This window comes from Mesocricetus auratus, unplaced genomic scaffold, assembly GCF_017639785.1.
Source record: "Mesocricetus auratus isolate SY011 unplaced genomic scaffold, BCM_Maur_2.0 Super-Scaffold_100011, whole genome shotgun sequence".
Classification (NCBI taxonomy): Eukaryota; Metazoa; Chordata; class Mammalia; order Rodentia; family Cricetidae; genus Mesocricetus; species Mesocricetus auratus.
Genome location: NW_024429195.1, coordinates 7228260 through 7244043, shown reverse-complemented (window position 1 = coordinate 7244043; position 15784 = coordinate 7228260). Strand labels below are relative to the sequence as shown.

The 15784-nt window shown below is 44.5% G+C and overlaps 1 protein-coding gene across 4 annotated transcripts in view; it reads left to right on the top strand.

The window, feature by feature from the left end:
* Eif2a (eukaryotic translation initiation factor 2A) overlaps positions 1-3593 on the top strand; it is a 31107-nt gene extending 27514 nt beyond the window's left edge. For all 4 annotated transcript variants that reach the window (XM_021231709.2, XM_005077906.4, XM_040754397.1 and 1 more), the window contains 3 exons: positions 1170-1286; positions 2322-2387; positions 3217-3593. In XM_021231709.2, coding sequence (XP_021087368.1) covers positions 1170-1286; positions 2322-2387; positions 3217-3282 — 249 coding nt within the window. In that variant the 3' untranslated portion in view covers positions 3283-3593. The remainder of the gene's footprint in view (positions 1-1169; positions 1287-2321; positions 2388-3216) is intronic.
* The last annotated feature ends 12191 nt before the right edge of the window (positions 3594-15784 follow it).

Genomic DNA, 15784 nt, shown 5'->3' with positions numbered 1-15784 from the left:
TCTGTGTCTTATTCCCTCCTGACTGTTGGGATAAGTGTGTTCCTCTGTGTCTTATTTCCCTCCTGACTGTTGGGATAAGTGTGTTCCTCTGTGTCTTATTCCCTCCTGACTGTTGGGATAAGTGTGCACCACTATCTGCTTTTAGTGGTGCTAGGGACTGAATCCAGGGCTTTGCAGCTGACAGGCGGCTATCTGCGTCCGACCTGCATCTTCATCTCCTCGTAATACAGTTTCTGAGGTTGTGTCCATGATAGATTGGCCCTGTTCTTGGGATGTGGCATATAACATATCATGATGGAAACCTGTTGTGGAGCAAAACTGTTGATATGACCCAGGACACAGAGAGAAAGAGACAGGGACTGGGGTCCCTCTGGTTCTCCAAGAGCCTTCCCCAAGTAGCCTGAACCCTTCCATTAGGCCCACTTCCTCTTAGTAGCAGTACCTTGGGAACCAAACCTTTAATATGGGAATCTAAAATGATGAAAAGAAAACTCTGAAGAAAGTAGACCTGATCTTGAAACCTGAGTTGGCAGTGAGATTGTATAGCATGTTTCCTGAAGGCACATGTTTCCTTCCTCCCCTCCTTGGAGGAAGTGTTTCAACAGTTCTGACTGTTCTGGCACTAGCTCTGTAGACTAGGCTGGCCTTGAACTCACAGAGATCCGCCTGCCTCTGCCTTCTGAGTGCTGGAATTAAAGGTGTGCACCACCAACGCCCAATAGCAACAAGCATCTTTACCTACTCTGAGCCATCTCGATGGCCCGATAATGTAATTTCAAAAGTTAGAGTTGCATTATATTCTAAAATTTGAAGTTCCTTTCCACAGTTAGTATGTTACATACATGTGTGTGTGTGTGTGTATACTATATAGTTAGTATTGTCTGTCTGTCTGTCTGTCTATCTCTATCCACACATCTCTAGAAATGTGTTTTAATAGGTCAGATTCAAGTTTGACCCCTGGGACCACACAGTGGAGGGAAGGAATCAATGCCTACAGGTTGTCCTCTGACCACACGTGCTGTGGCACTTGAGGGAGTCAGGTCTCCTTCCACCACGTGGGTCCCAGGAGTTGAACTCAGGTCGTCAGGCCGGCAGCCAGCACCTTTACCCACTCCGCTGTCTCACCCACAAACAGAATAGATAAATCTTGAGATTTGTTTTTCCTGTAGGAAGCAAGAAGTGATTTGGCTCCTGCTCCCACCCCACAGAGTGAACCACGGAACACTATCACCCAGTCTGCTTCAGGTGATCCAGAAGTAGACAAAAAAATTAAGAATCTAAAGAAGGTGAGAGACTGAATGAAAAATAGATACGTGCATTAGAAGGCTTGTTCATGAGAGCTGCATAATTAACCGGGATTTAAGTTTGGTTAGCATGTGTTTCATTGTTGCTTTCCTTCCATAAAATACTATAATTTAGAAGAGGTCCCAAGTTCAGTTCCATTCACAAACGCTTTGGTGACTGAAACTGCTTATATTGTTAATTTTGAAGTAATAAGGAACCACAGACATCTGTGTAGGCAAGTCGCTTTTTATTGTTGTCCTTTCTGTGGGCTGGAGATTGAAATCAGAGCTCAGGCATGCTAAGCGAGTGCTCCTCTCTGAGCTCTGCCCAGCCCTGAACACTTCCCTCCGCTTTTCAGTGGCTCCTTTTGAGTTACCTAGGAACAGACACTAAGGGTGTGGTGGGTCAGCCCTGGGGTGAGGATTCACTGAAGTCCAGAGATGTTTTCTGCCACAGTGGAATGTTGAAACGGATGCTGAAATCTGTCTTGTTCTTGTGAATCCACGCCTGCACATAAAAACCTGCTAGGCAAACCTGAGAACCCAAGTCTGATCCCAGACCTCACCGAGAGGTGACGAGAGGGAAACCAGGCTCCAGAGTGTTCCTCCCCTCCATGTATGCTTGGCTTAGGTGCCTGTGTGCACACCCACACACAGAATAAGAAAAACATTGCAAAAACATATTTTGTCCAATCCCATGGTGTTTTGTTTGTGTGTGTGTGTGTGGCAAGTTTCTCGAGACATGGTTTCTCTGTACTTTGATGCCTGTCCTGGAATTTGCTCTTGTAGACCAGGCTGGCCTCGAGCTCAGAGATCTGCCTGGGATTAAAGGCATATGCCACCATTGCCCAGCTATTTTTATTATTTTTAAAACAATCTTATTTTACATACAAATCCCAGTTCCTTCTCCCTCCCTTCCCCTCCCCCATTTTAGCATTTTTAACTGACCTTCTTTGAAGGAAATGCAGTATGGCTGTTGTTGATAAAGTCATTTGCATTAGAAAGTAACTTTTTCTCCCTCCTCATTTGATTTCACAGAAACTAAAGGCAATAGAGCAACTGAAAGAGCAGGCAGCCTCTGGGAAACAGCTAGAGAAGAATCAGGTAAGGCCTCACTTTCCATTTGGGCTCAGTCATTGGCACCCCCATTCCCCCACCACCCGCATTTAGTATAAGCAATCATTCAGTCAGGAAAAAAGGACAGAACTGAAAAACTTATCTGGGAAACTGTTTGCAAAATTCTTTTTAATTTTCTTTTTAATATCCTTAAAAGTTTTGTCTGTGATAGGGGAAGAAGCTCAGTCCTAGGTCTTGGTGAATGAGTACAGTTCCTAAGGGGTATCCTAATGCTGTCACTGTAAAAGCAGTGACAATAGTTAGGTAAATAACACGTTTCCTCCTGTCCCTCACACCGTCCCCCTTGCCTTTTTCCTCCTGTTGTTCTCAGCACCTTTCTCCTTCCTTCCTTCCTTCCTTCCCTTCCTCTTTCCCTTCCTCCCTCCCTCTTTCTCTCCTTCCTTCCTTCCTTCCTTCCTTTCGTTTTTTTCAAGACAGGGTTTCTCTGTATTGTTTTGGAGGCTGTCTTGGAACTTCCTCTGTAGACCAGGCTGGCCTGGAACTCAGAGATCCGCCTGCCTCTGCCTCCCCAGTGCTGGGATTAAAGGCATGCGCCACCACTGCCCGGCTGTTTTCAGTACTTTTAAGCACAAGTAGATGCAGGAAATCCTTCACTGGAAGAGACAGTATGACAGCTCCATGCATTGTGCCTTGATTCATAACAGGAACATGTTAATTGCTTTCTAATCTGGGTTTACCAGTGGATCTGATAAAGTATAGGAATATTGCATCTCTAAATTTTGTTCTTTATACTGTTAGGTTACATATCCAACAACTATTTTCTATTTAATAACTTTATTGTTTGAAATGTTTCTAGTTGGAGAAAATTCAAAAAGAGACAGCCCTTCTCCGGGAGCTTGAAGATTTGGAATTGGGAATTTGAAGATTCACAGAAAGCAAATTTGCTGACCGGAACCAATCTAAGCAAATCTGTTAGTGCCATGATGTTCATGGAGTCTCCACATGCCCACTTTTAACATCAGTCTGTATCTTTAACTATTTGTCCAAGGCTGCGTATGTGTGATTATTTAATGATGTCTATTAAGTTGACTTTTACATCTGCACCCTGTATCATGTCAATATGTGATAAAGAGAGATGATGTTTTGTCAGGTAAGCTTAACAAATTGACGGACATTTGTTTTTAATAGGTAACAGTCTTTCCTATATAAATAAATAAAGACATTTAAAATTTTTTTTTGCCTTCAAGTTAAGATGTTCTTTATTATAAATTTATGGGATGTGTTATTCTTACAACAAACCATGAAGTGGATGTTGCTATAATGTCTATTTTGTAAGTGAAGCAACTAAGTCCAGAAAATGAAGATATTTGTGGGGGCTGGAGAGATGGCTGCTCAGATGAGGACTCGGGCTGTTCTTCTAGAAGATTGAAGCTTGAGTCCCAGCACCCACATGCAGCCATGGCTCTAACTCCAGTTCCAGGGTTTCTGAAGGTTCCTCTGGCCTCCTTAGGCACCAAGCGTACACCAGTATACATGCAGGCGAAATGTCCATTTACTTCAGATACAGATAAATATTTAAAAAAGAAGGAACCCTGCCAGTGTGGGAGACAGTCGAACACAAACAGTCTGACTCCAGAGCCTGTGCCTGGGTTCCTGTGGAGCACTGCTGGGGTCCCGAAGGCAGCAGCTGTTGGTCCTAACCCATGGTCACTGTCACTTTTATAAACAATGCCAAATTATGGATAATTTGTTAGTCCACCAGAAAAGTTCTAAATGCTTATTGGTGTTGACTGTAACAAGGCCTTTGAATCTTTGCCAAATTAAATTGAAAATGATTTTTTTGTTATTGGTTACGTCTGTTTCTTTTTACTAGAGATTCATTCATGTGTTTTACTAAGTTTGCCAGTTCTTCATATTTTAATGGGTTGTTTTTCTATAGCAGGAATAATAAAACCCAGAGACAGATATTGAGGTTCAAACTGAAGATCAGAAAAACAAAGCAGCAAAGCCACTAGAGAGTTCTCACCTCTACCAGGGCCAAAACCAAAGAGGAGCGATCCTGTCTTCAGAGTGACCGCAGTGCTCTCCTCCAAACCTCAGACTACACTGAGACTGCATGGAGCTCCTGCCTTATATCCCTCTCTAGTGCTGGGATGGAAGGTGTGAGCTCCGTTTCTCTGTTAGACTGATCCACTCTCATGTAGCCCAGGGTGGCTTTGAACTCACAGAGATCCATCTGCCTTTATCTCCCCAGTGCTGCTGGATTTAAAGGTGTGGCCACCAGTCCTCTATGACTAACTAGTGACTTAGGTGTGTGGCTAACTAGGGGCTTAGCTCTGCACTCTGATCTTCAGGCAAGTTTTATTTTTTAGATTACAAACAAATTTTTCCTTTGAATATTTCTCTCATTGATTTCCGGGAGATTTTTGTTGTTGTCTTAAACATTTGTTTGCTGGGTGTTTGGGTGGGTGTGTTTCAGTGTGGGCATGTGCCATGGCTCACATGTGAAGGTTACAGGACAACCCACAGGGGTCAGTCTCTCCTCTGTGTGGGCTCCGGGCATCAACTCAGATCGTCAGACTCGGCAACAAGTACTTTTACCACTGAGTCTTCATGAGCGTACTAATTTTTCTGTTTCTTTAGAAAGTACACACAGCTGGGTAGTGGTGGTGCATATCTTTAATCCCAGCACTCTGGAGGCAGAGACAGGTGGATCTCTGGTTTGAAGCCAGCCTGTTCCAGGACAACCTCCAAAGCTACAGAGAAACCCTGTCTTCAAAAAGGCAAAAAAGCAAAAGAACAAGAAAAGAAAGAAAGAAAACAAAAAGTACACACATACACAATTCAGGGAGAAAAAAAAAACAGCCCAGAATAAAATGAAAACATATCTCTTGCCTGCATTCTTACAGCAACATTTATCAATTTTTTTAAAGGTACAAAGTGTATATACATTCAGATATATATGTTCATGTATATCTTAAAGAAATGACAGTATATAAAAGCTGGTCTGTGCAAATGTAATGTCATATGCCCGTGGTCCCAGAGCTCGGTTGGGAGGAGGAGTGTCACGTAGGAGTATCACAAGATTGAGGTCAAAAACCAAGAAAGGGCCGGGCGTTGGTGGCCCACGCCTTTAATTCCAGCAGAGACAGGCGGATCTCTATGAGTTCGAGACCAGCCTGGACTACCAAGCGAGTTCTAGGACAGCCTCCAAAGCCACAGAGAAACCCTGTCTCGAAAAACCCAAAAAAAAAAAAAAAAAAAACCAAGAAAGGAAAAAGTCAGTGAATCCCCTTTGTACCCCTTTTCCCTTAAAACATTTTGGAGCTCATTCCCTATCAGTACTCTCTATCTGTCATTTATAATAATCTATCATATCATGTGCAATGTAGCATTTAAATTCACTCTGATGTACATTTAGGTTAAAACTGAGACATCACATGTATACATACACATGCTTACTAATATATCGGGGGTTCCTATTGAAAGACCCCTACCCAGGACCCCCTAGGAAAAGAAAAGCAAGGCCAGGCCGTTGCCTAATGAAAGAAACCCAGACCAGGTGTCTCACCCTCAAAACAGGATGTCTGTGATCACTATAGCAGTCATGGGACCCGGATAATAATTGCTGAAGCGTGCTGGGAACTTTCATATGACAATACTAGAAAACCTAGTCCTTGGCAACTACCCTGGCCCCCAATTGTGTCTGATCACTATAGCAATCATGGGACCCAGATAATAATTGCTGAAGCGTGCTGGGAACTTTCATATGACAATACCAGGACACCTAGTCCTTGGCAACTACCCTTGCCCCCAGTTGTGTCTATGATCACCATAGTAGTCATGGGACCAGGATAATAATTGCTGAAGTATGCCTGGGTCTTTCATAAAGTAATACCAGGAAACTTAGTCCGTGGGAACTACTCCTGCCCCCAAGATGAGCCAATAAAATGCCTGTTACTTATGTAACCATTGAAACTCTATAAATATTATACTCCCTGAAAGCCCGGTATGCTCTGCACCCGAGTTGCAGTAGCATCCGCAGGCTCCTGTGTACTCAATAAATCACCTCTTGCATTTGCAGCCAGTGGTCTGGCCCCGGTTCTTGGGCAGACGTTTCGGTTCAGTGCCCGGCGCTTTGATGCCGAGGTTTTTCACTATCTGGTTTCTTGAGTTCTTTATAGCTTATCAGTTTCATAAGGGCCTATTAATTATTGATCTTAGTGCCTCTGTTTAACGGTGTTCTGTTAAGAAAGTTTTCCTGTGCCAATGTGTTTAAGACTCTTCCCCACTGTCTCTTCTGTCAAGCTTAGTGTAGCTGGTTTTATGTTGAGGTCTTTGATCCATTTGGGGTTGAGTTTTGTGAAAGGTGATAAGTATGTTTCTATTTGCGTTCTTCTACATGCAGAACTCCAGTTTGACCTGCACCATTTGTTGAAGATCCTGTCTTTTTTTTCCAGTGTATATTTCTGGCTTTCTTATCAAAAATCAGGTGTCTATAGGTATGCAGATTTATGTGTGGGTCTTCTGTTTGACTCTTCTGACCAGTGTGTCTACCTTAGCTGTAGGAGTTTCCTGGTGGAGTTTTTAGGGTCACTTACGTACACTCTCGAATCATCTGCAGATAAAGATGCTTTGACGTCTTCCTTTCCAATTTGTATCCCCTTGATCTCCTTGCCCCAGCTAGAACTTCAAGTTCTTTTTTTTTTTTTTTTTTTTTTTTTTTGGTATTTTGAGACAGGGTTTCTCTGTATAGTCTGTCTGGGAACTTGCTCTGTAGACCAGGCTGGCCTAGAACTCACAGAGATCCGCCTGTCTCTGCCTCCCAAGTGCTGGGATTAAAGGCGTGCGCCACCGACGCCCGGCGAACTTCAAGTTCTATATTGAATCAGTATGAACTCTTGTTCCTGATTTTAGTGGAATTGCTTTCAGTTTCTCTCCATTTAAGTTGATATTGGCTACAGGATTACTGTAAACTGCCTTTATTATGTTGGGGTATGTCCCTTTTATATCTAATCTCTCTAGGACTTTTATCATGAAGGAGTATTGAATTTTGTCAAAGGCCTTTTTTTGCATATAATGAGGTGATTGTAAACTTTTTGTCTTTAAGTTTTTTATATGGTGGATTACATTTATTGACTTATGTATGTTGAGACATCCCTGCATCTCTTGGATTAAGCCTACTTGATCATAGTGGATGATCTTTTTGATGTCTTTTTGGATTCAGTTTGCAAGTATTTTATTGACTTTTTGCTTCTATATTTATGAAGGAAATTGATCTATACTTCTCTTTATTTGTTGGATCTTTGTGCAGTTTGGGTGTCAAGATAACTGTGGCCTTATAAAGTGAGTTGGGCAGTGTTCCTTCTGTTTCTATTTTGTGAAATAATTTGAGGTGTATTGACATTAAAACGTCTTTGAAAGTCTGGAAGAATTCTGTGCTAAAGCTGTCTGGCCCTGGGTTGGGCTTTTGTTTGTTTTGGGGTTTTCTGAGGCAGAGTTTCTCTTTGTAGTTCTGGCTGTCCTGGAATTCATTTGGGAGACTTTTGATGACTGCTTCCTCATCTCTTCTGATTAGTCTTTTATTTTGAAGTCCATTTTGCCACATATGGTTTTTCCTTGTTTCTTAGGTCCATTTATTAGGAATATCTTTTTCAAATCTTTTACCTGATGTTGGGGAAGTCCTGTGTATATGTCAATAAAGCACTGTTGGCCAATTGGGAAACAAGATAGGTGGGACTAGGAGTCGAGGAGGACTCTGGGTAGGAGAAACACAGGGAGTCACGATGTAGCCCGCCAGAGAAATAAGAAGCTCGGAAACTGCTCCCGTAAGAGAAATACTTAGATTAACAATTATGGGGTAGCCAGGCGTTGGTGGCGCACGCCTTTAATCCCAGCACTTGGGAGGCAGAGGCAGGCGGATCTCTGTGAGTTCGAGGCCAGCCTGGTCTACAGAGAGAGTTCCAGGACAGACTCCAAAGCTACAGAGAAACCCTGTCTCCAAAAACAAAAAAAAACAAAACAACAAAAAAAAAACAATTATGGGGTAAATACTTAAGTCAGAGCTAGCCAGTAAGAAAAACCAAGGCCAACAGCTTCATAATTAATACAGCATCTTGTATGTTATTTGGGGACTACAACTTGGTAGAGCCCAGGTGACTGGCGGGGGGGACGACACACCAAGCCACTGGCAAGGAAAAGGCTTCTCTTTACAACCTGAGGTCTATCCTTGATGTTCACATGTTTCTTGGCTGTAGCAGAAGGATGGATCCTGTTTCTGAATCCATTGTGTTACTGTGTCTTTTTATTGCAGACATGAAACCATTGGTATTGAGTGATGGCAATGACCAATGATTGTTGGTGCCTTTTATGTTGGTGGTGGTGTGTGCGTGTGTGTTTCCCTTCTTCTGACTTTGCTGGTCTGAGATGATGATGATGATGATGATGATGATGATGGTGATGGTGATGGTGATGATGGTGATGATGGTGACGATGATGATGATGATGATGCTTATTGGTTTTTTGAGATAGGGTTTTTCTGTGTAGTTTTGGAGACTGTCCTGGAACTTGCTCTATAGACCAGGGTGGCCTGGAACTCACAGAGATCCATCTGCCTCTGCCTCCCAAGGGCTGGGATTAAAGGCACGCATCACCACTGCCTGACCTGGTCTTAGATTATTAATTTCTTGTGTTTTCTTAGATGTAGTTAACCTCATTAGGTTGAGGCTGGAGTTTACTTTCTAGCTTCTTCTATAGGGCTGGATTTGTAGATAGACATTGCTTAACTTTAGTCTTACCATGGAGTGCTTTTTCTCCTATGGTGTTTTCCTGGGCACACTGGTCTGGGCTGGCATTTGTGGTCTCTTTAAAGGAGTCTACAGGACATCTGTTCAGGACCTCCTGGGTTTTAGAGTCTCCATTGAGAAGCCAACCGTAATTCTAATAGGTGTGCCTTTATATGTTACTTGGTCTTTTTCCCTTGTAGCTTTTAGTATTGGTTCTTTGTTTGGTACACTCAGTGTTTTGAGTATCGTGCTGAGGAGACTTTCTTTTTGGCCTATTTGGTGTTTTGTATGCTTCTTGTACCTATATAGGCATCTTTGGGTTAGGGAAATTTCTGTGGTTTTGTGTAAAGATTTTCTGTGCCTTTGATGCTTCTTCTCTGTCCTCTAGTTCTATTATTCTTAGATTTGATCTTTTCATAGTGTCCTCGATTTTTCTGGATGTTTTGTGCCAGGAGCTTTTTAGATTTGATATTTTCTTTAACTTATGTATCCATTTCTTCTCTCATGTCTTCAGTGTCTATGATTCTGTCTTCCATCTCTTGTAATCTGTTGGTCAAGCTTGCCTCTGTGGTTCCTGTTGAGTTCCTTTTTTTTTTTTTACTTCTCAGTTTAGATTTTCTTTATTCTATTTTCATTTTCATGTTTTCAGTGGCTCTATTTCTTTCTTCTGTCTTTGTTTTCGTGGATTCTTTTAAAGGATGTATTCATTTTCTTTTTAAGGACCTCTATCATACTCATAAAGCCTGTTTTGTGGTCTTTTTCTTGTGCTTCAGCTATTTTGGAATATTCAGGGCCTGTTCTGGTAGGGTTGCTGGACTCTCAAGGAGACATGTTGTCCTGACTGTTGTTGATTTTTCTTTACATTGGTGTCTAGGCATCTGGGATTGGGAAGACAGTGATTCTAGGTGATGATATCTGGTCCTGTCTTTGTTGGTTGGGTGTTTTTTCCTTTGTTTCCTCTTTCCTCTCTTGTCCTTAGGAAAGTTTAGTGGCTGTGTACAGCCTGTAGAACCTTTTGGAGTCCTTATAGGTGTGCGCACTGGTGGGTTTCCAGGTAAATTGTGTTTCTCAGTATTGGGAACTGAGACTTAGGAATGGGGATGTACTGAGGGTGGTGACCTCTCATGAGGAAGGCAGGGTGCTCCCTCAGCGTGTGCTGAGTTCGTCCCCTGGAAAAGGGGCACGGAGTAAGGAGAGGCCACAGCAGAAGGTCTGCTACGGAGCTGGGGACGAGACTTGGGGGCTTAGACTTGGAAGAACGGAGGGAGCAGTAAAGCTCTGCAGTCAGTTTACCTGCTTCAAGGCCAGGAGTGGCTGATTGGTTCCCAGGGAGTGCCTGCTGGGGGTGAGCACTGGGACAAACAGTCGGCGGGAGGACACGTGGAGGTGAGTATGTGTGACCCACGGGAGACAGACGTGGAGGGGAGTGTGTGTGACCCAGGAGACGGACGTGGGGGGGAGTGTGTGTGTGACCCAGGAGACGGACGTGGGGGGGAGTGTGTGTGACCCAGGAGACGGACAGACGTGGAGGGAGTGTGTGTGACCCAGGATATGACGTGGGGGGAGTGTGTGTGACCCAGGAGACGGACGTGGGGGGGAGTGTGTGTGTGACCCAGGAGACGGACGTGGGGGGGAGTGGGTGTGACCCAGGAGACGGATGTGGGGGGGAGTGTGTGTGACCCAGGAGACGGACGGACGTGGAGGGAGTGTGTGTGACCCAGGAGACGACGTGGGGGGAGTGTGTGTGACCCAGGAGACGGACAGACGTGGAGGGGAGTGTGTGTGTGACCCAGGAGATGGACAGACGTGGGGGGGAGTGTGTGTGACCCAGGAGACGGACAGACGTGGGGGGGAGTGTGTGTGACCCAGGAGACGGACAGACATGGAGGGGAGTGTGTGTGTGACCCAGGAGATGGTTGTGGGGGGGAGTGTGTGTGACCCACGGGAGACGGGTGCAGGACGGGAAGGCAGTCTACAGCAGGTGTTCTGCTACAGAACTGGCAATGGGACTGGGGACTGGACTTGATGGAGCAGACGGAATGGTGAAAATCTGCAGTTAGCCTGTACTTCTGCCCAGCACAAGTGTTTCAGAGTTTGTTTTATGGGCCTATTATTCACCAAATGATAGATAGTCCTTCACTTACAATGGTTCAACTTGAAGGCTTTTTTTTTTTAATGTTGTAGGCTTATTTGTTTATAAATGGTTATAAATACCCTTTCAACTTACTTTATTTTGGACTTAACTTCTTCTTTTTTTTTTTTTTTGTTTCTCATTTTCTGTGGCTTTGGAGGCTGTCCTGGAACTAGCTCTTGTAGACCAGGTTGGCCTCGAACTCACAGAGATCCGCCTGCCTCTGCCTTCTGAGTGCTGGGATTAAAGGCATGTGCCACCTGGACTTAACTTCTTATAGGAATCTAATCCCTTTTAAATATATTTACAGAGGCCGGGCGGTGGTGGCGCATGCCTTTAATCCCAGCACTCAGAAGGCAGAGGCAGGCGGATCTCTGTGAGTTCGAGGCCAGGCTGGACTGACAGCCTCCAAAACAATACAGAGAAACCCTGTCTCATAAAACCAAAAAAAAAAAAATATATATATATATATTTACAGAGTTTCATATCATTTTACTGTTGTTTACAGTGGAACACATCAGCAACCGTGTGGAACACCTAATAAAGTATGTTTTCTGCTTTGGATATTCATAATTCCTTCTTTCAGTATTGAATGTATCACTAATTTCCACTGTCCAGTTATTTAGTATGTAATGAGATGTTAGTACAAATAATGGCTGGTTCCACATATGTGTGAGTGGACTGAGAAGGCCATACACTGGAAGCATCGTCACTCATTACTTGGAGTGTTCGTTTCCACGTCAGCATGTAAATTCAAGTTGGCAGAAGACCTTTATGTTGGATATGCTGTGGGCTGAATGCATTGTCTCAGTATTCGTTGTTGAAACTCAGTCTGTAATAGGATAGTATTGGAGATGGTAAGTGTGGGAGGTAATTAGTACTAGATGCAGTCATGAAGGTAAGACTCTCTTTATGGGATTAAGACTGGCAAGAGACAGTAGAATGCACACATACCAACACACACACACATGCGTGCGCGCACACAGCCTAACTGAACACTTTTTCTCCCTTGCTAAAGAAAAGTAGTGTTCATCTGGGCGTTGGTGGCGCACACCTTTAATCCCAGCACTCGGGAGGCAGAGGCAGGCGGATCTCTGTGAGTTTGAGACCAGCCTGGACTACAAGAGCGAGTTCCAGGACAGCCTCCAAAGCCACAGAGAAACCCTGTCTTGAAAAACCAAAAAAAAGAAAAAAGAAAAAGAAAAAAAAAGAAAAGTAGTGTTCATAAGTCCTAAGAAACTTTTCATAGAAAGTTTCATAAGCTCCAAGAGACATCTCATAGATAGTCTAGTCTGTGATGAAGTAGGAAGTATGTGTGATGTGTTCTTTTGTTCAATTTGATATGAATCTCAAAGTGCTGCTGCTGCAAAAAGAAAAAAAGTACTATTAGCTGGGCATGGTGTGGCCTGGGCGTTTAATCCTAGCACTCGGGAGGCAGAGACAGGCAGCTCTTTGTTAGTTTGAGGCTAGCCTGATCTACATAGAGAGTTCCAGGACAGCCAGCAACATTGTGACACCATGTCTCTAGTAAACAAACCTTAATGTTTAAACATCAGTGCCAAAATAAGAAAATGGGGGCCAGGGAGATGGCTTTATTGATAAAGTGCTCGGTTCCAGGGGCTGTCCTTGTTTTTGCTGGTGACAGGGCTCAGGCACCTGCTGTCGAGCCTGACCGTCTAAACTAGTTTAATTCACAGAAGTTACAAAGTCCAAGGAGAGAACCGATCCCCATAGGTTGTTCTCTGACCTGCCCACTTCCAGTTGCACAGTGCACACAAGTACACACACTCACACCCCATAAATAAATGGGAAGAAAATTAAAGCCAGGCATAGTTGTTAGTATTCAGGCATCTGCACTGGCCTGCCCTTGGGGTTCTGACAGGAAAAGCCCTCAGCTGCAGCCCCTCAGAGCACCACCTAAGCATATTCACTGTGTTCCCTTTTAAAAGGGCCCTGCCACCTCCTACCTTTCTCTCTCCCTCCCTCCCTCCCCCTCCCCTCTCTCCTGCTGCTCCTGTCCCTGGAGGCCAGTCTCCCCCCTCCCCGTTTTATGATCCCTTTCCCTAATTTAAAAAAAAAAACTCTTCTTGAACCCTGTCACATGGTGTCTCTCTCAGGAGCCACTTTTCTTAAATTACAACAGTAGTGGAATATGCAATACTTAGGAGGAAGAGATAGGTGAATGAATCTCTGTGAGTTAGAGGCCAGCCTGGTCCACACAGTGAGTTCCAAAACAGCCAGAGCTACTTAGAGAGACTCAGTCTCAAAAAAGATTTTTTTTAAAAATCGAATAAAAAAGAAAGAAAAGTGGTGATTAATTTAATTTTTTTTTTTTTTTGGTTTTTTGAGACAGGGTTTCTCTGTATTGTTTTGGAGGCTGTCCTGGAACTCGCTTTGTAGACCAGGCTGGCCTCGAACTCACAGAAATCCACCTGCCTCTGCCTCCCAAGTGCTGGGATTAAAGGCGTGCGCCACCAACGCCCGGCTAATTTTTTAATGTGTATGGGTGTTTTGCTTGGATGTACGTCTGAGCCTGAAGAGGGGAGTCGGATCCCCTGGAACTGGAGTTATAGACAATTGTTAGTCACCATGTGTATGCTGGGAATAGAAACCAGGTCCTTTGGAAAGACAACTAGCCCTCTTAACCATTAAGCCATCTCTCCAGCCCTAGGTGTGATTATTATTGTTTTACTTTTTCACAACTGAGGCTTTGCTGGTTGAGGAACCAAGTACCCAGACATTTCAATTTTTTGTTTTTTCTTTTTCGAGACAGGGTTTCTCTGTGGCTTTGGAGCCTGTCCTGGAACTAACTCTTGTAGAGCAGGCCGGCCTGGATCTCACAGAGAGATCCGCCTGCCCCTGCCTCCCGAGTGCTGGGATTAAAGGCGCTCATGCCACCACGCCCGGTGACATTTCAGTCCTTAACACATGTACCCAAACTCTGAGGACTCACATATTGTGTTCACATACCCCAAAGAGCCACGTGTTGCTCTCCGAGAACTTGGGTGTGATTATTTTAGACAGTCTGGGTCATGGGGCAGCACAGGCAGATGAATTCTGGAGCTCACTGACCGTCGAGCATACTCCCTTGCCTATCTTTTCTTCTCATTGACCTTGCAGTGCACACCTAATCCCAGAGCCAGGACTGAAGACAAGAAGGCCAGCAGTGCAGGGCCAAGCTATGTAGGTGGCTTGAACACAGCCTAGCTCACACCAGACTTTGTCTCAGCCAAAACGAAAAAGAGTTGGGTACTGTTGGTACCCACCTGTAATCTCATCGCTTGGAAAGCTGATGCAGGAGAGTCTCAAGCTGTGGGACAGCCTGGGCTATGTAGAGAGATCCAGGACAACTTATATCTCATACTAAGATTCTATCTAAAAAAGACCAAATCATCCAAACCCAAATAATTTAAATCAAAGAAAAACTCTAGGTGAAAGGATTTTATTAGATTCCTAAGGATGCTTTTGTGTTCCCCACCTCATTCTCATTTTAAGTAAGTGAGAATATATTTGTGATAATACAAAAATAATATACCCATTGTTTGGGGGGAGGGAGATACTGAAAAAAAATGAGGAAGATACAAACTGATGGAAGTTTAGACACATAAAGGGATACACTAAACAGAATTCTATGTGTTCCGTTTCCCACTGCAATGAGCATTTCCCCCACTATCAAAATACCCTTGATGACATGTGACAAAAGCTTGTTTGTAATCTAGATTTTAAGAAACTGACAGTTAAAAGAATAATAAAATATCCTTGAAATTGTGATTTCTGGGATTACGTTTTATATTCCAATGTGAATACTGCGTAACAGTCGTATCTGTAAAAATTTGCCCAGCAATGAACTTCAGCTGATGTCCACATTTTGTCGTTTTGAAATAAGGTTTTTCTCTGTAGCGCCGGCTGTCCTGGCACGCGCTCCGTAAGACCAGGGTGGCCTCGAACTCGCAGAGATGCGCCTGCCCCTGCCTCCCGGTGCTGGGATTAAAGGCGTGCGCGGGCCACCAACGCCCCATCAAGGTGATGCCCACAGGTGCATCAGCAGCAATGGGCGTCTCGTGGGCATCAACCATGCCAGCACGCGCCCCGCAGGGCGGCACTGCAGGAATGCCACTTCCTCTGACAATCACCCGGTGTGATTGTCACCTAAGATGTCCTCCGACACCGGCAGCACAGGAAGAAACCGCCCTAGCTTGCAGACGCCCCGGAGTGCAGGAGCAACAGCTCTGCGCCATTAAACACCGCCCCACAGCCCCTTTTTCTGGCCAAGAGATACAATTATGCACCCCTTCCCCCTTTATATATCTCACCAGCAAAAAAATCAGCAAAACCCTCCCTTCCCTCCCCCTCGCACCCTCTGGGTGTTTGCACACATCCAAGATGGTGGCGGAGCATCACCGGGATCCGGCGACGACGACGGGGTTGGCACTCCTTCCGCCGTGGGCGCGGACGCCGGCCGCGCAGGCGCACTCGGGCTTCCCTGGGCGACCTTGGCGGAGCGCGCC